The sequence below is a fragment of the Phoca vitulina genome, unplaced genomic scaffold (assembly GCF_004348235.1).
Source record: "Phoca vitulina isolate PV1807 unplaced genomic scaffold, GSC_HSeal_1.0 scaffold74, whole genome shotgun sequence".
Taxonomy (NCBI): domain Eukaryota; kingdom Metazoa; phylum Chordata; class Mammalia; order Carnivora; family Phocidae; genus Phoca; species Phoca vitulina.
This window is the reverse complement of record NW_022589777.1, coordinates 3,650,758-3,675,750: the sequence shown is the minus strand read 5'-3', so window position 1 is coordinate 3,675,750 and position 24,993 is coordinate 3,650,758. Positions and strand designations below refer to the sequence as shown.

The following is a 24,993-nucleotide window of genomic DNA, read 5'->3' as shown; positions in this document are numbered from 1 at the left end:
CTACTCCTGGTACTGGTGGAGACCAGCCAGAAGCTGAACTGCTACTGCTGGCCAGTGGCAATGAGGTAGAAGGAGGAAGAGGGAAGCAGTGCTAGTTGACAGACCACTTTCCCCCTAGGGTAGTGTCAGCAGGGCGGAGGGGGGGAGCTGAACTTCTAGCCCCACCTAGAGGCAAGGAATCAGAACAAGATGGTTCAAGGCAGTGCTAGTCAGCACCCCATTTTCACTCCGTCATTGGTGTCAGTGGACCCATAGGGAGCTAAGCTTCTACCCCTACTAAGTGGCAATGAGGTAGAGTGAGTAGAATATTAGTTAGTGCGCCACTTTCCTCCCTGGTGTCACCAGGGATAAGTATGAGAATATCCATCTCACTTGGATCTGCAGGCTATACCTAAACTGATCTACAACCTACAAAAAACTACACTTAAGTAGGATATAGCATTTTACACTGTAATACCCAAATGTCCAGTATATAATAAAATCACTTCTCATACCAAGAACCAGGAAGATCTCAACTTGAATGAGAAAAGATAAGCAACAGATAACAACACTGAGATAACACAGGTGTTAGAATTATTTGACAAGAATTTTAAAGTACTCATCATGCTTCAGTAAGTGATTACACATACACTTAAATAAATGGGAAAAGAAATGAAAGTCTCAGCAAAGGAAAAGAGGATATAAAGAAGAACTAAATGGAATATTAAAGCTGAAAAATACAAAAACCAAAGTAAAAAACTCATTGAGTGGGCTCAAGAACACAATAAATAAGACAGAAGAAAGAATCACTGAATGTGCAGATAGAAAAACAGAAATTACTCAGTCTGGACAGAGAGAGGACTTACTGGAAATGTACCCACTGCCTACCACTTCCTTTAATACCATCCTCAGCCAAGCCACTATTTTGCCTGCATATAGCAACTAGACGCATAACTCGTATCACTTTTTCGAACTTGGCCCCTTGGATCTTTTTTTATACCAAAGTAACCATGTAAAAACATAAATTAGATCAAGTAATCTTCTTCTCAGTGGTTCCCCATTTTGTCAGAGTAAAAATCAGTGTTTTTACACAAGGCCCTTTGTCCCCTGTTGTCTCTTTGCCTGTGGTAGGCAAAATTCTAAGATGGCCCCATGATTTCTACCCCCTGATGTTACTCCCACAGTTAAATTACCTTGCATGGAAAAAAGAATTTGCAAATGTACTTAAGGTTACTAATCACTTAATCTTAAGGTAGGGAGATTATCTGGGTAGGCCTAACCTAATCACACAAACCATTGAAAAGCAAAAAGTCAGATCTATCTAGTTGTGGAAGAGCAAGCCACAGAAATTCCAAATGAGAAAATTCCAATTCAGTGTGTCATTGCCAGCTTGAACATAGAGGTGGCCACATAACAAGGAATGTGAGTAGCCTCTAGAACCTGAGAGAGACCCCCAACTGGCAGCCAACAAGGAAACAGGGTGCTCAGTCTTTGTGATAGTTAGTTAATTATATATGTCATCTTGACTGGGTCACAGGCACCCAGGTATTTAGTTAAATGGGTCAGGGATGTTTGTTTTGCGTATAAACTTTCTAAGTACTTGGAACAATTCCTGGTATGGTAGTGCTTACGAAGTATTTGTAGAATAAAATAAAGGAACTCTATGTCAAGTTGCCTCTGACTTAATGCATTGCATTGTAATATTTATAGTCCAAGGTATATGTGCATTTTACAGCCTTCCTCAAAACTAGCTAAACATAGATATGTAACACATAGCTTTGTACATGGGAATGTGATCATGAATAATAGACTCTGTGCAGTCATTAGTATAAAAATATATTGGATCGCTCTTTGCCATTCTTACATCATTAAGTGCAAGAAAATATGAGAGAAACTTCAGTGACTGAAACTGGGATACTTCTGAGAGGAGGGTGGGTGATACGAAAGGTGCCTTAGTCAAACCCAAGGCTTACAGAATACCTTTTTCAAAACTACTTATAAGAAAATAGAACTAGATGACTTCTAAGATACCTTAAAATTCTATATTCTATAGTTATCTAGCCTCTACACAAACTCAATTAACTAATGGCTCAAGATTTTATCTCTCATCTTTTTATTGATGACCCTGAAATCTGCATTTGCAGTCCTCCTTGTGGATCCATATTCCTAACCTTTTGTCTCCAACAGCTTCCAAATGTCACATGGATGATGCACCATTATCTGGAATGGAGCATGTCAAAATCATATTCATCCTTGTGATCCTGGATTCTAGTTCCCCTTCCTTTGGCCAGTTACTTAGATATTTATCCCTCTCTCCTCTACTACCTGAGTCAGTCTCTGGACCCACTGTTTCTCCTTTTGGATTTCCTCTCTCATGTCGCCCTTTGTTTTCATTATCACTGCTGTCACCCTTGTTCATACTCTCACTTTCTCAAATCTGGATTATTTAGTCAACATCCAAACCAATTTTCCTACCTCCCATCATATCCGCACTCTCCTCTCCAGCAATCCTACATATGAATGTTTGTTAATGCTCCTGAAATGGTTTTAAATATTCTCAATGCCTCAAAATCTTCCAATGGGTCTCACTACTATGGAGTAAATTTTAATTAACAGTCAAACAAACATGTAAGATATTTCATGATCTGGCCTATTCAGTCTTGTCTCTTGTCCCCCAAATTCTCTTCCCTTTTTTGGACACATTCATCCTACTGAGCACCACTGCGGTGCTCAATAGAAGAGCAAGTGGGTGGGGAGAGTGAAGTGGGTGAAGGTGGTTGAAAGATACAACCTTCTAGTTTTAAAATAAGTAAGTCCTTGGGACATGGTATTCAACATGGTGCATAATAATGCATTGTATATTTGAATGTAGCTGAGAGTAGATCTTAAAAGTTCTCATCACAAGAAAAAAATTGTAACTACGTGTGGTGGAGGATGTTAACTAGACTCATTCTGATGATCATTTCACAATGTATACCAATATTGAATCCTTACATTGTACACCTGAAGCTAAATAATGTTCTATGTCAATTATGTCTCAATTTAAAAAAATACAAGAACAGATGTTTTAAATAAAGGAAAAGTGAAAGTAAGGCCAGTTTAAGAAAATATTTTGGAATTAAGGAATGACTTTGCATGGTACTTTAGTATTTGTTATAGTGAAAAATGCACTATATATCTGCCCTGATATTAGCATTTTTCTTGGAGTGCTAATGTATCTTATTTTGGGAAGCCATTTTATCAGTAGTGAATTGCTGGTATCATATATCTCAATGAAAGTAAAAGCAACCTAAATCTTGAATGGGTCACCCTGTGAGCTCTGTTTTCTACTTGTTTCTTCAGGGAGCCGCGCAAGGTGGTCCTACACAAAGGCTCCACTGGCCTGGGCTTCAACATTGTAGGCGGGGAAGACGGAGAAGGTATTTTTGTATCCTTCATTCTGGCTGGTGGACCAGCAGACCTGAGTGGGGAGCTCCAGAGAGGAGACCAGATCCTATCCGTGAGTATTTCTTCTTAATCTTTACTCCTCCATATCTGACACCATTTGAGAAAAAGTCACTTTCAATTTTGACTCCAGAAGCACCTTAATTAAAAAGGAAAAATGGAGGAGAGCATTATGGCTTCCAGTACATGTTGCGGTTTAAATGGTGTTGAAGTGCTTGGTGCTTGTAACTCAGTTCCCTCAGATACAGGTAAAAGTGCTAGTGTTTTCATGTAGACTTTATGACACGTATAATGCATCCAAAAGAGCATTGAGCATCATGCCTTTTTAAGGTATTATTTATTTTTAATGCAGATTTTTTTTCCCAAATCCATGACTACACTCTAAAAACAGCACCTTTATAAGCATATAGTTTGTTGCATATAACTATATAAGAAAATACATGAAATATGCAGTTGGATGCCACTGATAAGTGGTAGCAGCAGCACCATTTACCTAAATGCAAGAATTACCAGCAACAAGTTATTAAGCACTTATTATTAATCAAGCATTTTATAGAAGTAATTTTTGATTCTCACAATCACCATGAAAGCTATTGCCCCACGTTCAGAGGAAAAAAATACAGTTCAGAGAGGTTAAGTCAGTGTTTACCTAACTAGAGAGAATAAGAGCTGGGATTTAAATATTCAGGGCTTTTTTAAAAGATTTTATTTTTAAGTAATCTCTACATCCAACATGGGGCTCAAACTTACAACCCTGAGATCAAGAGTCACATGCTCTATTGACTGAGCTAGCCAGGCGCCCCTAAATGTTCAATTTTAATGCCCATCACACCTGCCCTCTCTCTTCCCTCCTTCCTTCCCTTCCCCCTTCCTCCCTTCCATCTGTCTTCCCTCCTCCTTTCTTCTCCTTTCTTTTATTGAAATATTTATTGCCTGCTTCTTTCCAATAGATCAAGCTTTCTTTCTGGTATAAACTCTGTGACAGGTAGTTAAAAACATTGTGAGTGTTCATGACCATACTGAAATTTTGGTAATCATTCAAATAATGGGAAATAATCTAAGGAGCCTAGTTCTTATGGCTGAGTTTATGGTTCATAACTCAATGAAGCACTTACTTTGTGGTTTTCATTGTGTACTTAGAAAAACTTGTCTTTGTTTTATAGCTGTGATTTAGAACTAGAATTTTCCAAGTGACCTTATCTTTGTTAGCTATCATGCCATCCCCACCTTTCCCTCACACACACAATACCTGGGTAATATAGTCAATTGACCTGAGCAAATTGTCCAGGGGTCTGAATGTATGGCCTTGCCTTATCCATTCCAGTAGTTCTCCCATACATTAAGTCCTCTGCTTATTCCTTAGCTAGCAGATGTCTGGATGGATTGAGTATGGGAGAAATAGGGTCAGGTCCCAAAGTAGGACCTTGTTTTGTCATCCAAGAGCTGAATGTCACCCCTTTGACTACTCCCCTCTGCATACTTCTTCTACACTTAAATGATACATATCTTCCTGGAATTACAATGGGGTTATATCCTGATAAGCCCAGTGTAAGCTGAAAATATTGTAGTCAAAAATGCATTTAGTAAACATGCTCAGAACACTTAAATTAGCCTACTTTTGGGCAAAATCACCTAAAACAAACCCTACTTTATAGTATTTTATAAGGGTTGACTATCTCATATGATTTACTGAATACTGTACTGAAAATGAAAATAATGATTATATATGGGTGCAGAATGGTTGTAAGTGTATCAGTTGTTTACCTTAGTGATGGCGTGGCTGAGTGGGAATTGACGCTCACTGCCCAGTATCACAAGAGTGTGTACACCATACAGTCCATAGAATATTACAATAGTCTCTGATGTTCAGATACCCTATCCTTTCTTATGTATAACATTTGCAAAGACAGTTCAATGATAAAAATATTATCTGCTTTTTGCAATTGACAAGGAAGAGGGAACATTTCTCTTTTTTAGTTTGCAAAAAGTTATTTAAACTGTAGCTAGAAATTGGCTAGTTTCAAGGATCAGTATTGGAATTTCATGGGTTAATACTGAAAGAAAGGAATAAACAGGCTCGAAACACTCAAACATTACAATATGGAAGGACAGCAGAAGAACAGAATTATTAACAATGGAATATGGAGGATATGATATTTTGCATCTACAGCTTACACTAGATATATAAGGACAAGCTATACCTTCCTGGAAAACACAAGAACAAAAACTCAAAATAGCAATCAAGAGTTAAATGCAAATTCTATTACTAGATCATGTAAGATTATTTTGTAAATAACTTATGCTAACAGTAATGTAGTAAGTTCAGAAAAGAGAACTAGAATCCCCAGAGAGAGGAGCTGGGGGGGTTAGGTCCCTGTCCTCAATTGGTCTTAAGAGACTTGAATAAGAGATAATTAACCTTCTAATCAGGGGCAGAATGTCCATGCCTGCATTCCAGAATTATTCTTCTACACAGACTATACAAACTTTAGAGATAATTTATTTTATTAATGACTTACTATGTCACAGATTTTGTACTAGGACTTGAGATCTCAAATAATGAGATAAATATCCTGTACTTAAAATATTCACAGCCTAAAAGCAAATATATCAATGTATCTATTATATGTGAAAAACATCTGGTTTACCAGTGTGTATTGGGAGTCTCTTCAGAGGCAGTGTTTTCCCAAACTTATTTGACCACCAAACCCTCTCATAAGAAGCACTTCACAGGACAACAATAGTAGAAAATGCTTGAGTCCCATACTTGACTCTTCCTAACAAGGTAGCCGTACTTCTCTATAAAGAAAAACCACCAGACTTTTACTATGTTTAAGATTATGGGCGCCATCTAGTGTTCATGCGTTGTCTAAACATGGCAACCTGAGGATGGAGGGCCGCGAAGCTCCATTGTAGGGCTTTATTAGCCTCCCCTGCCCCCTCCCCGCCAGAACTATAGAACTAAAGTAGCTAGGAAGATGAAAGTAAAGAAATCATCACCATAGGCTACATTATATACACGTACTGTGAGTGATATTTTCTCTCTAACTTCTCCTTTATGTATTCTGTTTCTCGGGCATTTGTTGTAGAAGTCTTATCCAATAATTGAACCATACTCTTGAGGTGTTGGTGGAGGAGAATTTAGGACATTCAGCGTGCAATCACATTAACTAGTGCAATAGCCTCCTCAGGCATTCTTCCTGCAGAGGAAAAGATAAAAATGCTCCTGTTATTATTTGTTTCAGTGCTTTGTTATGAAAATGTGGAGCAGAGCATGTAGAGGCCATACCCCTACAGAGAATCTTTTCTGTGTCACTGAGCAATTGTAGTTTTTTCACTCCTTCGGAACCTCAGAAAGAGCACCCCAGCTGACCTTGCTAACTCCACAGCTCACCCTTGATGGACTTTAAGTGTTAAACTGTGTTCCAAGATGCATGGCTGGGAATAGTGAAAGGCTGCAGTCGTTGAGGTGAAGGTACAATAGATAATTGTGCATTTTTACATTGAAATTGAAATTGTATTGTGGATTTAGAAAGAGTAAAAATGAGTCACAGATCACCTGGATGTTTCATTAATTCTCAGGTTACCTTGCTATCTTCATGTTCAGAGCCTATTTGCCAGATCCTTATTGTTATGTTATTCAAATAGAATGTGGGCACTGTATACACTATTCGTCATCCTGGGGTATTGATAAAGTCACCCTTCTCTTGTTACCTCAAATGACAACTCTGCATCGTCACTTCTAATGTTATGCCTGAAATTCAGCCCTCCTCCTGCCCTCCCCCAAAAGTCCCAAATTATCTCTTTGATTCCCTGAGGTGATCCTCTTAAGAGCTTACAAAACCCATCCCTTTCAGTGACCATGCAGCATGAGCCATGTCCTTCCTCTCTGGCTCCGACCCCCAGCCCCATGTAGGAGCTTTGCTTTCATAGTTTTCAGTGCTTGAGGGCTTCTGCTTTTTTTTTTTTTTTTTTTAAGATTTTATTTATTGATTTGACACAGAGAGAGAGAGACAGCGAGAGAGGGAACACAAGCAGGGGGAGTGGGAGAGGGAGAAGCAGGCTTCCCGCGGAGCAGGGAGCCCGATGTGGGGCTCGATCCCAGGGCCCTGGGATCATGACCTGAGCCGAAGGCAGACGCTTAATGACTGAGCCACTGAGGCGCCCTGAGGGCTTCTGCTTAAGGGACTATTTCTCAATATTCCTAAAACCAGCACTCCCCCACATACCAGAGAGGCTCTGCAGCCTGCATGCATGTGGGGACAGGAGCAATCTCCCCAGCTCTGTGCTGTTGTCCCTTTGTCTCAAAAGCACAACAGCTTAGACTAGAAGTCTCGCAAAGCCTCTCACCTAAGCAACACCTTTAGCTTCTCTCCTCTCCTCTTCAACACTTGGAGTCACCCAAACTCCAGCAAAAACTTCCCCCCTCCCCTAGCATTTCCTTGGCTGACCTCTACCCACTCCCACCTTCCCCCACCAAGAGACAGACAACAAGAGTCAGAGACTAAAACGAGCTTAAACACAGCAGTATGTATTTCCAAACAGGAACAACTCAACATCTGCTTTTGGGCTAAGGGGGATTTCACAGCTTCCCCTAAGAAGATGGGTAGATATCTGTCCTCTGTATACAGCTTTGTAACCAATGGCCCATCTTATAATTTTGCTCAAGGAAAACAGTATTTGCTGATGGGAATTATGAACATTTTTGGTACATTAAACAACAATGCATTTTTTGTGCATCCCTACCCTGCCTTCTTGCTCTCTCTCATTAAGGTGTCAGGAACTTCGGGGTCCTCTCTCAGCCAGGGCACCCTATTAAACACCTTCGAAGTAAAATCTAACCAAGCAGAATTGATGATGTTTTTGAAAAGATGAAGACTTCTTGCCCCAACCCTGACCTGTTAAATTCAGATTTCTGGCCCAGAGAGCATTCAAAGCCTGCCCCAGAATTTGTGTGCCTGTTCCAGGCATCTGCTGAATCCCACATTCTCTACACTCACTGGCTCTTTGGTCTCTGGCTTTTGTCTCTCCATTGTGGAACTCACTCAGACTTCTCTCCACCTTACTGGACTTGTCTTCATGCCCACCTCCGGGCCCCACAGCTGCCGTGCTCAGGGACCACCTCAAATAAAAACAGTGTGGCCACTGGAAAGGCTCTATGGGAGAGGCTTTTCCTCAGCCTTGGCTTCAGAGCCACACCATCCAGGCTGACCCCTGGCCCATCTGCCAAAGGGTAGGGATTAGCAGGGCATAGCTATGCCTCCCAAGTCCTTTATTCCTATAGATGTCCCAGGATGCACAGACATCCCCCATCCCATATCGACTTTCAACCTTTGGGAAGAGCGAGCCTTTTAAAAGCCTATCTGACCATGTCATTTCTCCCCTTTTCTTAAAATTTTTCGGCCACTTTCTGTCATTAAGATAAAGTCCAAAATTCTTAACATAGCCTACAAGGTGTTGTAGGACCTGGCTCCTGCCTGCCTCCCTGGCTGCATATACACCACTTCCCCTACTCTCATATATATCTCAGCCACCCTGGCTTTTTTTTCTCCTCCAATCAGGGGTACTACTCAAAATATTTAGCAACTTGGCACATACGATTTAGCACCAGCCCATACAATGCATGGCCATAGGGCCCCAGCTACAGGATTGGATGGAAGTGGAGTCTTTGGGCAGCCAGGGTTGTGGGTCACTTGAGAGGTCTCAGGGCGGGAATTACTTATTGGCAATCCACATGGAAGTGTTCCACTGCTCTAACGAAAGGAATAGCCATGTTGATGGGTGCAAACTCCCACCAGGCACCTGTGCATGTACTAAATTTGCTCTGAAAATGAATTCAGAATGAGCAAGGGCCTTCTATGACCCAAAGGGCTCCAAACAATTTGTGCATTGCCCCAGACTCCACTTAGGAAGCATCTCCATTGTCTGACATAGAATCTGGCTAGTGAATGATACCCATCAAATGAATAAACCCGATAAAATTTATGGGCATGTTAGCAAGACGAAATTAACATTGCTATTTTCTGATACATTTCTTAAGTACTGCTTATGGTTATTAACACTCTCTATATCACAACTTGTAGAGATGCAGCAAGAATAGTATCGGGAAACATGCACTTAAAAGTCAGATTTCTAATAGATAACCCACAGAAAAACTATTTCATTACCCAGCTTTATGCAGCATTCAAAAGTCTGAACTTCAGTGATATCAGTTCCAATTTTTCCCCAAGAAATAGTTCTACAAATGCATTCTATATTATACTAGATCTGTGAAATGCTCCATGAAAAAAGGCTCATGATCAAATGAAGGATTTGAGAAGTCTTATAGCAAATAAAGAAGTGCTATTAAAGCATTTTTTTAAACCTTATTTGACTAAAGAATCTTTTTTCCCCTAGAATATGAATTACTATCCAGTGGAATATACTTTTAGAAATTCTGCCTTAAACTAATCTCCAGTAGAACTCATACAAGTGTTTTATTTGGGAGAAGTAACATTTCCACAGTGAAACATTATTTGCAGAGTTCAGAGGTGCGGTGGGGAGACTGTAACCCAAATACCTAAGACTAAGACTAAAGAGGAAATCTGGAAAGATCCTCATCAGACAGAAATATAAATGAGGAAGGCGTTTGTGGAGCATTAGATAAAGGATATTCTTTACATAGAACTTATTAACCTATTCACATAAAATCAAGCTGCAGACATTTACTAAGCATCTACTAAGTGCCAAAAACTACAAGGCTTTAAAGATCCAACATGAAAAATATAGCTATGTCCTTAGTGAACATTCAGGCTCATGTGGGGAGACACACACATAAATAGATTATTTCCAATATAACACGGGAAGTACTGATGGTAAGTTCTGGGGAAGCACATGGGCACAAAGAGGCTATCATTAGCCAAGCCTGGGAATGCGAGAAGGCTTTCCATAGGAGACGCTTCCCAACAAAGAAAAAGCAAGAACAGTGGAGAATTAGGGATAAAATGCCTAATATTTATTGAGTATCTGCTTAGTACCAAGTAACGTAACGTACTGTGATTTCACTGAATTCTAGCAACAACCATGTTGGGCTGAAGGCTCAGAGACATGAAATGATTTGCCCAAGATCACACAGCTAATCAGCAATGACAGGGGTATTTGAACCTCTGTTGTTTCTGATTTCAAAGGTACGCTTTTTCTGTAATGGCAGACTTCAGAAAGAAAATTGAATTTGTCGGTTTGCTTATGTCTGAGGCTGTCCACACTTTAAGTCCATTTAGTGAGAAAAGATAAATGCCTGAGATAGTAGAGCATTTACAAGGAGATGTATGAGCCACCACAGAAGTCATTTTGCGTATAGATTCTAAAATTGAGGCGACTTAAAGCAACATCTACATTCTCTGAAGCATCCCTTGAGGGCGAGGACTAACTATGTCTGAGTCATCTCTGCATCCCGTTGCTTAACAGAGACCCAGCTACTGGGCAAGTGTTTAATGAATGAATGAATGAGAGACTCCTCCTTGCCCACTTCTCTAAGGCAGCTGGGAACCCCAGGGCTCCTCTCAGTTGTATTTACTCTGACTCATGGCCCATAGGGCCCCTTCTGTCCTGAAGATTCAGAATATCTTAAAACTTCTAGCTTTCTGGCCAATGTCATGTATTCCAAATCAGACAGATCCTTTCCTAATAGACAAATAGGAATTCCAACAGATCAGAAAATATTAAATAAATATTCTTTTACATGCTAAATGTGATGTTTAATTTTATTTTTTTTTAAGATTTTATTTATTTGAGAGAGTGAGCCAGAGAGAGAGGAAAAAAGAGAGCACAAGCAGGGGGAGCATCAGAGGAAGAGGGACAAGCAGACTCCCCACTGAGTGGACCCCATGATCATGACCTGAGCCAAACGCACATGCTTAACTGAGCCACCCAGGCACCTCATGTGATGTTTAATTTTAAAATGTGTTTATAATATATAGTCTTCTTCCAAAAAGATGTTTAGATGATTAAGAGTTCCTATATAAGCCTCAAGGGGTAAACATTTGATCCTAAGCCTTCTCCACATAAGCTGACCCCTGATAAAGGGAAAACCTGGCACAGATCTCAGGTTGTAAAGAGGAGTGATCCTCAACTGAAAGTGGGCTGATTTTTAGCTCCCATTTGCTTTTGCCTCTGACTAACTTAATCTCTAATCCCTTCCATTTGCCTCACCATTTCTATGTACCAAGCCCCTTGCTTTGAACATTATCTCATTTGATCCATGTAAGATTCCTTCAGGACAGGTTAGAAAGGGATCATTTGCCATTTTATACAGGGAGAAACTGAAGAGTTGAGTGATTTTCTAACCCAAAGCCAATGGGACACCAGGGGTAGGCCTCCTTCCATCACAACCAGCTTCCTCACCTATAATGCTAACTACTTTAGGAATGTGCCTGATGGGAGCATGGTTGGTGAATTTATGTGCTGGAGTTCTAGACTCCAGACAACAGACTTCTGGGTGCTTAAATGAAAAAAGAATTTGTTAGAGAAATAACAAACAGCTCCTTGGATCTTCAGCCAGGCTGGGGAACCAGGGTCAGAGGCCAGGGAGGAAATCCTGTAGAAGGACAGTCTGTTAGAGATGCTATCCTTGGGGCACCTGGGTGGCTCCGTCGGTTAAGCATCTGCCTTTGGCTCAGGTCACGATCCAGGAGTCCTGGGATCGAACCCCACATCGGGCTCCCCTCTGAGCAGGGAGTCTGCTTCTCCCTCTGCCCTTCACCTCTCTCCTGTGCGCTCTCTCTCTCTCTCAAATAATAAATAAAATCTTTTTTTTTTTTAAAGATGCTATCCTTGAGGCCAACACCACTGGCCAGCTACCACCAGGCCACACTGCTGGAGGTGCTGTATTTAGTATTCATCCCCATTTGTGGCACAGAGCTCCTAAAACCCTTGGAATTTCCTAAGTGATAAGGGCATTGGATAAAATAATGTATTTAAGCCATTAGCACAGTGCCTGATGAGAACTAATTATTCATTCATGCATTCATTCATTTATGCAACAGTTTCTTCAGGAGTCATTATGTGCCAGGCATTATTAAGAATATAAGAGTTAAAATAAAAGGAAACAGACAAATTGCTGCCTCATGGTGCTTACATTCTAGTGGGAAAAACAAACAATATATTTTTCAAGTAATGGATAAGTAAATTATGGAATCTATTAGAAGGTATGGAAAACCAGTGGAGCAGTGTAAGGGCAATTTGGAGTGCAGAGAGAGGAGTTGAAGTTTAAATAAGGTCACGTCAGAGTGGGCCTCATTGAGAAGGTGACGTGTTAGCAAAGACTTGAAGGAAGGGAAAGTGGGCCATGCAGGTATCTGGGGGTAGTTCCAGACAGAGGGAACAGCCAGCATCCAGTCTGGGTAAAGTGCATGCCCGGTGTATTGAGGAAGCCACTCTGGGGTGGTGCGGGGAGAGGAGTAGGAGGTGAGGACAAGGAGTAGCGGGCAGGTCACAGAGAGCACAGCCTCGCAGGCCTCTGTAACGGCTTGACTTTCACTCTGAGAAAATGAAGAGCCATGGAGGATTATAAGCAGGAAAGTGACATGATATGAATTCACTTACATTTTAAGAGGATCTCTTTGGCTGCTATGTTGACAGTGGGCCAAGGGACAAGGATGGAAGCAGGAGGCAAGCTTGTGGAGTCTATGTGAATAATCAGCATGAGAGACAGTGGAGGAATGGACAACTGTGGTATTAGTGGAGGAAGTGAGAAGCGATGCTGGGTTTGTTTAGAAGAGAGAGTTAACAGATCTCCTGAGAGATTGGATGTGGGGAAAAAGGAAGCTGTAGAGGATGGCTGCAAGGTTTTCTGCCTGAACATGAACGAAGCAGAGAGGCTACTGGTTGAGATGGAGACACTCCTCTTGGTGGAGCAGGGAACAAACGGAGCCTATAGGAGAAGAGGAGGGACCAGCAAAGTAAGAGGAGTCAGGTAGGACCCGGGAGCTAAGAAGAGAAAGTTTTTCCAGAGAGTGGGACCAACTACTTCAAAAGCTGTTGGTCAGGCACATAAGATGGGAACTGAAAATTAACTGCTGAATTTAACAACATGGAACTTACTGATTCAAATAACAAAGCAGTGTCTGTAGTATAATTGGGTGAGAAGCCATACGGAGCAGATTTCTGAGGGAATGGGAGGAGAGGAGTTAATGGCCATGATTGCAGGTATCTCCTCTGAGTTTTGCTGAGAAGGGGAATGGAATGGGATGGCCACTAGGGGGTAGAGTTTGTTTTTTATAACTTTTTATGTGGATGGAAATAGTGTTTGGGTGTTGATGTAGAGAGGGGGAAATTAGTGGTTTATTTATCAGTTCACCTAAATATATGTATATTGAGTGGAAGAAATGGAAAACACGTTATATACATGACTGCAATTCTTATTTAATTCTTTGATTTGTTAAATACCTCTTATTGATCCATTGTGTTTATTGCTGTATTCCTAGCTCCTAAACAGGTCCTGGCACTTCCTAGGTGCTGAATGTGAGAGCATAATTCAAGTACTATGCCAGGTGCTATAGGGAAGAGGGAGGTGAACCAGACATTGATCCCACCTTCATGGGGTGCTAACCTAGTAGAGACATAGAACATGAGCATGGTTATAGTGCAGATGTGATAGAAAGGAACAACTACATTGTTTTAGCATTCTCATCCTACTATTTTGTTGTTTAAAATAAATAATAAATTCCTTGATAAATAATAAATTCCTTGATGAAGTATCACCTTCATCATCATCCTCATCCTCATCATCACCACCACCAGCACTCATTTCCCCACATAGAGCGACCATTCGCAATAACTGACACATGAAAGGAGAGTCAGTGAGCACCCATCAGCAGCACTCTGCACTTGTATAAGCTACTTCCCTTTCTACTACCCCAAATTCTCAAGGGAGGCTTTGGCCTTTGCTCTGCTTCCTAACTTCTGCCCAGGTTCTAAGCAACTGCAGGACTTGAAGCCACAGCAGTCATGAGTCATGAGGTATGAACTTCCAACTAGTGTGTAGGTTGGGGGACCCACCTAACTCACACAAGCAAAAGAGAAGAGAGACACATGCAGAATGGGAATAGTTTCCTTCTGAGACCCACATGAAGATCATGATGACATGGAAAGCTTTAAGAATAAAGAGTTAAATAGTAGGATCTTTGCCCTCCAGACTAGTGGCAGATCAGAGCAGGGATAAGGAAGACAAATCCTTAAATAAGACCATATTAAGGGGCATAAGGAACTAGGAGAGTATACAGGGGTAATAAAGAGAATCTTGGGAAAAAGAAAGGAATAAGAACAGACAGATGCCACAATAGTTCTAGATGCTACAAATTGTTCCCCTGCAGAAAATCCTATCTTATATCATCTCATGGAAATTCCCATGGCTGTGGGGGGTGGGGTGTTCATGCTCTGGAATTACAATGTTTCAAAACTGAATGCTGAGAACTGCTAAAAGCAAAATTCCTAACATATAGTAGATGGTTAGTACATTTTTTAAATTAAATTATAAAAACATATAAGGAAGAAAGGAATAAGGATTATATTTGAAGCCATAGACTGTTATAAATGATTTTATTTTTATTTTTTTTAAAGATTGTATTTATTTGAGAGAGACAACAAAAGAGAGAACATGATCAGGGTGAAGGGCTGAGGGAGAAGCAGACTCCCCGCTGAGCAGGAAGCCCAATGCGGGGTTCGATCCCGGGACTCTGGGATCACGACCTGAGCCGAAGGCAGATGCTTAACCAACTGAGCCACCCAGGCGCCCATAAATGATTTTAATTATTAAGATGAACTGCAGATAGAGACGTATAATAGAGAGTGGTTTGGTGAAAACTAACCAGGCAAAGCACCTGAGGTAATTGCCAGGTGAACTGGTTATTATAGTTAAGAGCTTCAAGAATTCAGAGGAGGGAGAAATTTATTGAACAGGGCTAGGAGGCCAAATTAAAGGACATACAAAAGACCCCTAAGCCTTAAGTGGGGTTCAGGTACACAGGGAGATGGCCTCTCCCCTCCTCCCCATCCTTGTGTCCCCACAGTTCAATAATGCCCCATGTTTTCCTTTTGGTCTTGGTTTGTTTTCATAAATATTTCCTCAACAGAGTTCCTTGAGGATAGAGATGTGTCTTGACCATAACTGCGTCCCAGGGTCTAACCCAGTGCACACGGAGGTGTTAGTGAGTGGTGAGTAAGTTAGTGAATGAAAAGAACCTGAAGAAACCTTCCCTAGGGAAAGAAAAACCCTTTGAAGGTTTTGTTCCAAATTGTTCCCTGAAATGCACAGATGACTTTTTTTTTTTAAGTTGTCAGTGTCATCTATGATCCAACACGTTGCCTCTGTTTTCCATTTTAAGTGTTTGGGAGAGAAAATAAAGCTGAAAAGGTTACAAGAAAATGACTGAAGTATGGGTCAGTGGATGGTATCCCAAGGGTAGCAGAAGCAGCTCTCTCTGGACTGCATATTTATTGTGTTTTTGGAATGTCAGGACCCACTTGCACATCAGTAAACCAGTAAGAAAGAAAATACCCCTTCCTCAGTCCCCAGGCCCATGTTATTTGCTCCAGGAGATATGATCTCCAGGGTTTCTTTTCACTGGAAACATTTTCTCTCTTGTCCCCAAAGCCCTCAAGACAAGATACATCACTCTGAAGACAGGCACTAAGGTCTGGTCTCTTCCATCAGAACCGTATTTATCTTGTTGCTTACGTAACAATGCATTTGCTTAGGTATCATCAATCTAGCAGTGCTGCATGATAACAAGGATAATAATTGATTGTTTCTGAATACTTTCTGGTTTACAGAGCAATTTTATGTTTTAATTTTCAAAGCAAACTCGCAACAGGCAGGGGATTCACCATTATTATAATTCGTACTTTTCATGAAGAATTTAAGCCATGTAGAAGTTAAATAGTGCATCCAAAGTGGTCAAATTAAATGGGAGCCTGAAAACTTAGTTGCTCTTTTTTTTAATACGTTTCCCAGATATTTTCATATACTGTGGCATACAAACCTAGTACTCTACACTAAATAGCATGTTGTGACTGAGGCTATTTCTTTTGTTTGGTTTTTGGGTTTTTTTTTTAAGATTTTATTTATTTATTTGACAGAGATACAGCAAGAGAGGGAATACCAGCAGTGGGGAATGGGAGAGGGAGAAGCAGCCTTCCTGCTGAGCAGGGAGCCTGATGTGGGACTTGATCCCCGGGACCCCGGGACCATGACCTGAGCCGAAGGCAAAGGCAGACGCTTAACGACTGAGCCACCCAGGCGCCCCGAGGCTATTTCTTGAGAATCCACAAGATGGCAGTAAAAGATTTTGCATAGAACTGTGTACGCTGGTGGTATCTGACCTGTTTGCTGGGATTTTGTACTGATTGTATTTGACTGCAGTTTTAAAACTGGTTATCATAATGCTAGATTTTTAAAATATAATTTAAGGAATACAAATTGAATTAAAACCTGAAAGTAGAATGTATGGCTTTGTTGCTTTTTTTAATATTGAGGGAGTCCCATTTTTACAAGTAACAAAGCACTGAGAATCAGCCAGGAGCTCTAGGAAGCCAAAATTGCTTGAGAAAGCTCAAAATGAGAAATGTCCCTTTCTTAACAGGGATTGATCAGTGATTCTACTGCTTGAAGAACGAGAGGGATCAGTGAGGGGCCAGTAGTTAATCTTCCATATAATTTAATTGCTTGTTATTTCTCTATGTTCAAATCTACCTGGGGGAAAACTTTCCTGATGGACCATGCTGGAAATGATCCTGTGATTCCAATCTACAAAAACATTTCTTGCCTATATCTCTCATATTTTGTGTGCAGCATAATCACTAAATTATGGCTGGGTTTTTTTTTTTTTTCATGTATTTTTATTCTACTGACACATTTATGGTAGAATTAAGGAAGGTATAAACTACATTTTTCTTTCATTTTTTGATCTGCCTTTATATTCAGCGTACACATGCATGAGTTAGGTGTCTCTGGAATTGTGAACATCACAGAAAAGCACACTCTTTCTCAATCTAACATAAATGGGTGTTCGTTAACATCCCCTTTGTGTGTAGTAAGCTGTATATAAGGCTCAAAAAGATGGCAGTGGTTTACATCAAACCTGTAAAACAAATTTTAAATTAAGCATCAGATATCTTTCTCTGGCAGGCACTTCTCTATGCTGCCCGGATTTTTCTCTGTTTATCCTGACCTCTCTTCTCTAATCTCTTACTACCTTCAAAGTCATGGTCATTCTTTACGAAAAAGAGTACAATTACTATTTTTGCTTCTTGTAAGAGACTCTCCTTTCACTTCAGATGGCTCTTCATTCTATTTTCTAAAATCAGATTCTTCCCTGTGGAAAAAATCTAATACAAGCTATTAAGATAATCTATCCTTCATTCCCTTACTAACATCTACTTAAACCTTCTGTTAGGAAATGAGATCTCCCACTCTGTTCATTTATCCACCCACCTGTGCCTACAGCAAACTTGATAGGGGCTTTCAGTGCCCACATTACCTTGTTATATAGGACGTAGTGATGACTAAGCCATGTGTCATGTCCTCAAGATGCTTGTAGTCTAGAAGAAATGAGTCAGTTCACATAGAGTTGTGTCATAAGAAAAGTACAGAGAGGCCAGGGAGTTCCTTCACAGAGGCAAAAACCTGACGGGTGGTCCGGGCTAGATTGGCTGGTGCTCTAATTAGTCATAAGAAGACCCTCCCAGGTCCTCTGAAAGTCTAAGATAAACCTCCTTTTTATCAGACCACAACGGAAGAGCATGCAGTCCAGTGCAGAGGTGAAAAGCCAGGTGCTTAAGAATTCTGAATGCTCTGAACCCATCAGATGTGCAATAGAGGACACTAGGCAGGCCTCTGAATCCCAGACTGAGGAATTTGAGATCAAGGAAAAGCAGTTTCCAGGTGCAGTCACTCAGCGCAATCTGAGGACCTCCCTGTCCTCCCCTCCCCTCCTAAAGTGAAACCAGGGAAACTCATGACCTCTGAAGGCCCTTCCAGCTCCAACATTCTAGGAATGTATGTGTTTGAGGGCACTTTGGGTTTGAAAAAGGACATACTGAAAGTTTCTTAAACAATTGCTTTATAATTAATAACTAGAATTTTCCCTTTAAATAATGAGCTTAAAAAAAATAAAAAGTGAAGACATGAGTTCATGCTTTGTCAGAGTCCACTGGTTATAAATTAATTGTGAGAATAAAGGCTAAACTCCCCAATATAGCTTTTAAAAAATGTTGTCCGGCCTCATCTCTGAAACCCTCCTTTCTTTATTAGCTAACCTCCTTTAGCACCGTGTCCTCCCACCCCACATTCTTCTGAATAACTTCTGTTCATCCCTCAGGTCCCGGGTTACTTGTTACACTCTCAGAACACCTTCCAATGGCTTCTCTCTCACATCCCGCCCAGCCTTTCCAACACACAGAAACATGTCCAGGTTAGAGTTTCTCAATGCACACATATACCCGGTTCTTCCCCTATCGCGGTTACCATGCTAGTTTGCAATGACGTATTTAATACTCCATTTTTCTCACTAGAATGTAAGCCGGGAAAATGTCTGTCTTTGCTTCTAAATATTTACTGAGTGAGTAAAGTTAGGTTATTACTTGAAGTCAGCGGAATCTTTGTGGAGACAATGAAATGATGCTAACCACTAATTCACGACGTAGTGCATCTGCGCTGTGCAGGACACAGTGCTAGGTACTGTCCCTGTAGGCTGACTCTTAACGTGTTACCAAGTGATGGGAAGGTATGTAACATAACAGTATAACTGTTTATGAGATTGTGCCTGATATCTCAAAAATAAAAATGTCAAAAATTTAGTTCCGTCTTCTATATAACAACCACTAGAGGGCAGTGAAAGCAAACGTTGAACATCTTTTAAAGGGTAAACACAATTGTAATTTTTTTTTTTTCCGATTAAAATCTAGATAGATGATCTTATGTTGGGGTAGTTTATAGGACCTCTAGGCTGTAGTTCCTGTGATTACAGGTTTAACAGTTATAACTACCTTTCTGGTGTGGTATTAAAACCTAGATTATCTGTGATAATAATATCCCCTTACATTTTGTGTATAATCTCATTTGCACTTCCCTCAAAACTAGCAGGGAATATATTCTTGTCTATTTTCCAATGGAAAAACAGGTTCTGAGGTATTAAATAAGTATCCATTAGAAAGCAAACTACCGGCACCAAACCTGTAAATACTTACTGGCTGTTTACACTTACCGGGCATACAAAATTCCTTGCCCAGGCAGACAGTCTAGGAAAACACAGTTCCCAAAATTAATTACACCAGTTTAGAATAGATATCTGGCAGCAGCTCCTTAGAAGAAGATCTTTTGGTTTTAGGTGACCACAGGTAGCCATCTGATGTTGCTGCCACAGTATCTGCCTAGGAGCTTCTGGACTCCACACTGGTTAGGACCTTCCTAGGGACAATGTTGCATTCTAGCTGCTGCATTTTTTTTTTTTAATATTTTATTTATTTGAGAGAGAGAGAAAGAGAGAGAGCACAAGCGGGGGGAGCGGCAGAGGGAGAGGGAGAAGCAGGCACCCCACTGAGCAGGAAGCCCGATGCGGGGCTCCATCCTGGAACTCCGGGATCATAACCTGAGCCAAAGGCAGACACTTAACCAACTGAGCCACCCAGGCGCCCCATTTGCTGCATTTTGATAAAGGAATCAAGAAGCAACAGACCAGGATGAATGTACATGATGTATTAGAAAATGAAAGGGAAATTGGGGTGCCCTGAAGAGGGTGAGATCAAGGGAAATGGAGTTAGATATAGGGATTCTTAAGTGTGTTGGCTCTGGAATCAGAAATAGTGGTTCTAACTTGGCATACATGCTAAAAAGAAAAAACTAATAAATCCAGGGATCTAGGTTGGTGCATTATGTGTTTCCAACATGGAAGTCATTTGTAAAATGGTAGAACTCAGGGTTCACTTCCTAGAGAAGCCCTTGATTGCCTCTATCTGAGCAGACATGAGAAGTCCTTTCTGGAGGCCCCTGTAAGGCCTACAGGAGGTGGGGCTGGCCTCACACAGCTGTAGTAGCCAGGCAAGAGGGAGTTAAAACAGCCAGTGGCTTCCTCCCTCCTTGCTCAGTGAGAGGGCCTCCATCTCTTGTTCATCTCTTGAGTGAGGCCATGAGCAGAGCCATTGGAGTCCTACAAGTCAGCCGGAGATGGGCTGCCGCAGGAGGGCATTTCTTTGGCCCAGAGAAGGCTCTTAGTCTCCCGTGGAAGGCAGACATCCTGCCTGGGCTCAGCTGGCCCCACACCCTCATCTCTAGGATAGCAACGTCAAGTATAAATATAAACTTTAAATGAATTTCACTTCCATGGAGGTAATTCATCACAATAAGGTCTCCATTATAGGAAGTGTTTTGGCTGGTATGGCCTGTGCTATCCCCATTTTATTAGAAGGCTTGAGTGATGCACTTGCCTCTGTGGATGTTGAAAGCAAACTGCAAGGTGAGACAGTGGATCTTAAACGTGGCAGTCCTTTCGTGAATGTTAAGTCCAATTTAGGGATTATCACAGCAAGTGCAAACCAGGAAAAAGTCTACAGGCCACGTCAGAGGTGCAGATGTCTTTCTTAGCTCACACACCACAGCCGAACACCAACACTCGCCATTTGCAAAGCACTTGGAAAGAGGGAGTTGGAAGAAAAAGAAGTATTTTTATGTGCTTAAGTTTTAAGGCTAGACAAAGTAAATGTCCTTTCCTTACTAGGGGGAATTTCATAGAAGTAGGATTTGAATTGGGCTTCCCAAGGCAAGGGTGAATGGAACAAGTGGCTATCAAAGAAGATAGAGCTTTCTCGGCCCAGTAGAGAGCACGGATGGGAGTTCAAAAGCTACTGGTAAAGGATGCTGATGGCAACACTGGGAGTACTTGTCTGAATCATTGGTTTTGGAAACCTATACCCCTGCGTACATTTTCATGTCTTCATCTTAGTTTCCTTTGAACATTTTAAACACTTCTTCTCCCACATATCCTCTCACACTTCTCCTACGCACTCCCAATCCTCTGTCTCTCCCACGTACGTAGCCAAAAAAAAAAAAAAAGTAAACGAAATCTCTCTCTCTCGTACTAATTTCCTCTAATCTTTTGTTCAGTAATATGTCACAGTCAGAAACAAGTTTCAGCTCATTAGCTGACATTCTTATGTCATTCCCTTGAAATAGTCAGATTTGCTCTTTTCCTTAACAGCCAATAAATAATGGATTTTAATGTCCCTTACCCTGTTGCCTGAGGCTGAAATTTCTACAACATCAAACTCAAATTTGAGCCTTCTAAGACTCCTCTGGGAAAAAGAACCAGGTAGATTTATTTTACCATTTCTTCCTTAATCTAAAAAGCAAATGACATAAATTTTACCCATTAAATCTTTTTAAACCAGGAAGTAATCCCCCAAAGCAATTTTTAAATTTTATATGCCATTCATATTAAAAAGTATAAAATTGAAATTTGCTTTTAGTAGTATCATCCACCAGTAGTATTAAATTGAACCATGCAAAACTGTTGCTTTTGAAGGTCAAGTCAAATACTGGCAGTTTTGTATGGTTCAAACTAATATTCAAACTAATATGGATTTGTAACTATCTGGTACCCATGGAACCCCCACAGATGTCTCAGCCCTTCACCTTTTGGGTAGAGGTTACAGCCATAGATGGTAGCATGTAAAGAGTCTTCAGAGGGTTCAGGCCAAAAAACAAGCCATCTGTATTGGTTTACTTACTTGAAAAGGCTATTAAAGCAGGAGTGTTTTCTAACTTCCCATATTCAAAGCAACAGCCACCATCCACTGGGTAGTTTTCATCTTATCTTATTCAGTCCCCAGTGTAACTCTGCAACTCTTGGAGAGTAGATATTCCTATCATCACTTCATAGATGTGAAAATACAGTCTCAGAGCAGGTAACTTGTTCAGAATCACCCATGGGTGCCAAAATTCCAAACTTGAACCTGCTATACAAAACCCACACTCTTTCCCTTCTATCACACTGCCCTCACTGATTTTTTTTTTAAGATTTATTTATTTATTTTAGAGAGAGTGTATGCGTGCACAAGCGCGGAGAGGGGGAGAGGGAGAGAGAATCTAAAGCAGACTCCCCACTGAGCGCAGTGCCCGGATGCTGGGCTGGATCTCATGACCCTGAGGTCATGACCTGAGCCAAAATCAAGAGTCAGAGCCTTAACTGACTGAGCCACTCAGGTGCCCCTGCCCTCATTGATTTAAAGAAAGAGAGAGAGAGAAAGAGAGAGGTAAACAGTTCTCCAAAATGAACTACTGATTGTCATCAGCACATCTTAAGTTTCTTACATAGAAACTTTGACTTTATGCAATTACAATCTTTGAGATAAAAGCCTATAAAATAGGAGTTCCTCATTTAGAGCCTGAGCTCAAGAAAAGAGGTTGTGTCTAAATAATGTTGGCATCCGTGAGACATGCCGTAGGACCTGAACCATACTAAGTCCCAAATAAATGCTTCTAGAATGAATGTTTGAATGAATAAATAAATAAATGACTTTTATAGATAGAGGGAGGCAGAATAGGTACATAGTTCTTTGCAGAATCAAATATCTTACAGTATATACATATTTTTAAACCACATGATTGAATCACAGAATCATAACTCTGAATGGAACCTCACAGACTCCTTTGCACAATGTCTGTGTGTTTAATAAATGAAGGAACTAAAGTACAACACTCCAAAGCTAACTGGTGACAGAGTCCTAGCCCCTGAGCATTCTGGAAAATATACTGGTCTCTGGATTTTGCCACCTATTGGGACATAAAAGCACTAATCTAAAATAGGGAATTACCCTAACTTATTTATATTTTGATACATAGGATAAATACATAAATGTATATATGAAAGATGTATACACATATATATAAATAAGAGCAGAACAGCTTGCTTTCTTTAAGGAAATAATAAAGTTGGGGTGCCTGGGTGTCTCAGTCAGTTAAGTGTCTGCCTTCAGCTCAGGTCATGATCCTGGTGTCATGGGATCAAGCCCTGCATCAGGCTCCCTGCTCAGCGGGAGTCTGTTTCTCCCTCTCCCTCTGCTGCTTCTTCTGCTTGAGCTCTCTCTCTCAAATAAATAAATAAAATCTTTTTTAAAAAGAAGGAAATAATAAAGTTAATTGTTTTTATTCAATACATGTAACTGATAAGGATCAATATTAACCAAGAATATCATGCCTGTAAGTCAAATACAAGTTTTTTGCTTTGAGAACCCCACACATTTACTGATCCTAGGGTGTATTCATACTCCAGAAAGGAAACTTACATGTCCAGACACCCATAAGCCAGCTTTAACAAAGAAAAAAAAAGGTAAATTTTCATAGATACAACAGATACTTTTACATACGTTATCCTAAAAAAACCCAATGTACAATTATACATGCCTTTCTGAGTGATTTGTGATTCTTACCCACATTTATTTTATCTTCTATTCATTGAAAAAGCCACACCTTTTTCTGGTTTACCTGACTTTCTTGTGATGCCTGGCTTTGAAGAGAAGTAATATTTAGAATGGATGTGTTCTCTGTAAATGGGTGGTATGCATGCATAATCACCTATTGTTGTCTAGTCATGGTTTTCAATTCCTCAGTTTACAGGTTTCCAATGTGACTTTTCCCCTAAGTGCTTCTTCAACCCCATATTTTATATTTGGGGTGCATACTAAAATTTACATCAACACAGTGATGTTTTCATGCTTTTAAGAGGGAATGATTTTTTGGTGAAGGATGAATAAAAAATGGAGGTTACCATGGAGGGGATGTAAGCCTTGAGCTGTGCCCATACCCAAAGCCCAAAATTGAGCTGCTGTGAACTGGCTGATGCTAGGTAAGGAGCTAGGGGCAGATGGGGAGGCAACCTTGGAATCTAGAATATTCAGCTTGTAATAGCAATGTTAAGAAGGAGGGCAAACATTCTATCAGTTTCTTGATCTGCGGCAGCTGTCTACATTAGACAGGAACAAGTGGGTTTTTTTAAAAAATGTTTTACAGCAGCTCCAGGGCTCTATAAATCACAGGGAGCTTCCCTAGAAACCCTAACTTAAGGCTTGTCCTTGACTTAGAGCCACAGAGCATTAAATATAAAGACAGCCTGAGGTAGCACTTGAAAATGCAAGCCGAGATAATTTTATTTCAGTTGGAGAGCAAGCTCCTCTGGTTTGCCTATATTTGACAGCCAACCCAATGTTTTAGCTGTATTAATGGTAGAATAAGAAAACTTTTTAATTTTCTATTAGTGTAATTGTAGGGCTCTCACAGAAAGTCAGTTTGGGCTTCAAATGGAGAATAAAATTGTGCTTAGGTGGTAAACACAGTAAGTCGTAGGCTGTCCTCGCAACGGAGCAGAGAAATCAACCAGAGGAGGGAAAAGAGGATGTAGCAAGAAAGTGGAGGCAGATCGGTCAGACGGAGGGGGTAGGAGAAAGGCGAGAGAGCAGCGGCGAGAGGAGGGAGTAGACCGCGTGGAGGAAAGGTAAGGAAGGGGAAGCTAAGGGAATGTTGTCACAGATGCAGATGCAGAG

The 24,993-nt window shown here is 40.7% G+C and overlaps 1 protein-coding gene across 27 annotated transcripts in view; it reads left to right on the top strand.

Annotated features, from left to right (window-relative positions):
* Positions 1-24,993, top strand: part of DLG2 (discs large MAGUK scaffold protein 2) — a 1,693,368-nt gene that overhangs the window by 1,331,147 nt on the left and 337,228 nt on the right. For 26 of the 27 annotated variants that reach the window (XM_032393577.1, XM_032393569.1, XM_032393582.1 and 23 more), the window contains one exon: positions 3,322-3,478. In XM_032393577.1, coding sequence (XP_032249468.1) covers positions 3,322-3,478 — 157 coding nt within the window. Of the gene's footprint in view, positions 1-3,321; positions 3,479-24,728; positions 24,945-24,993 lie in introns of those variants that run through there. The other variant, XM_032393580.1, reaches the window with a different exon arrangement.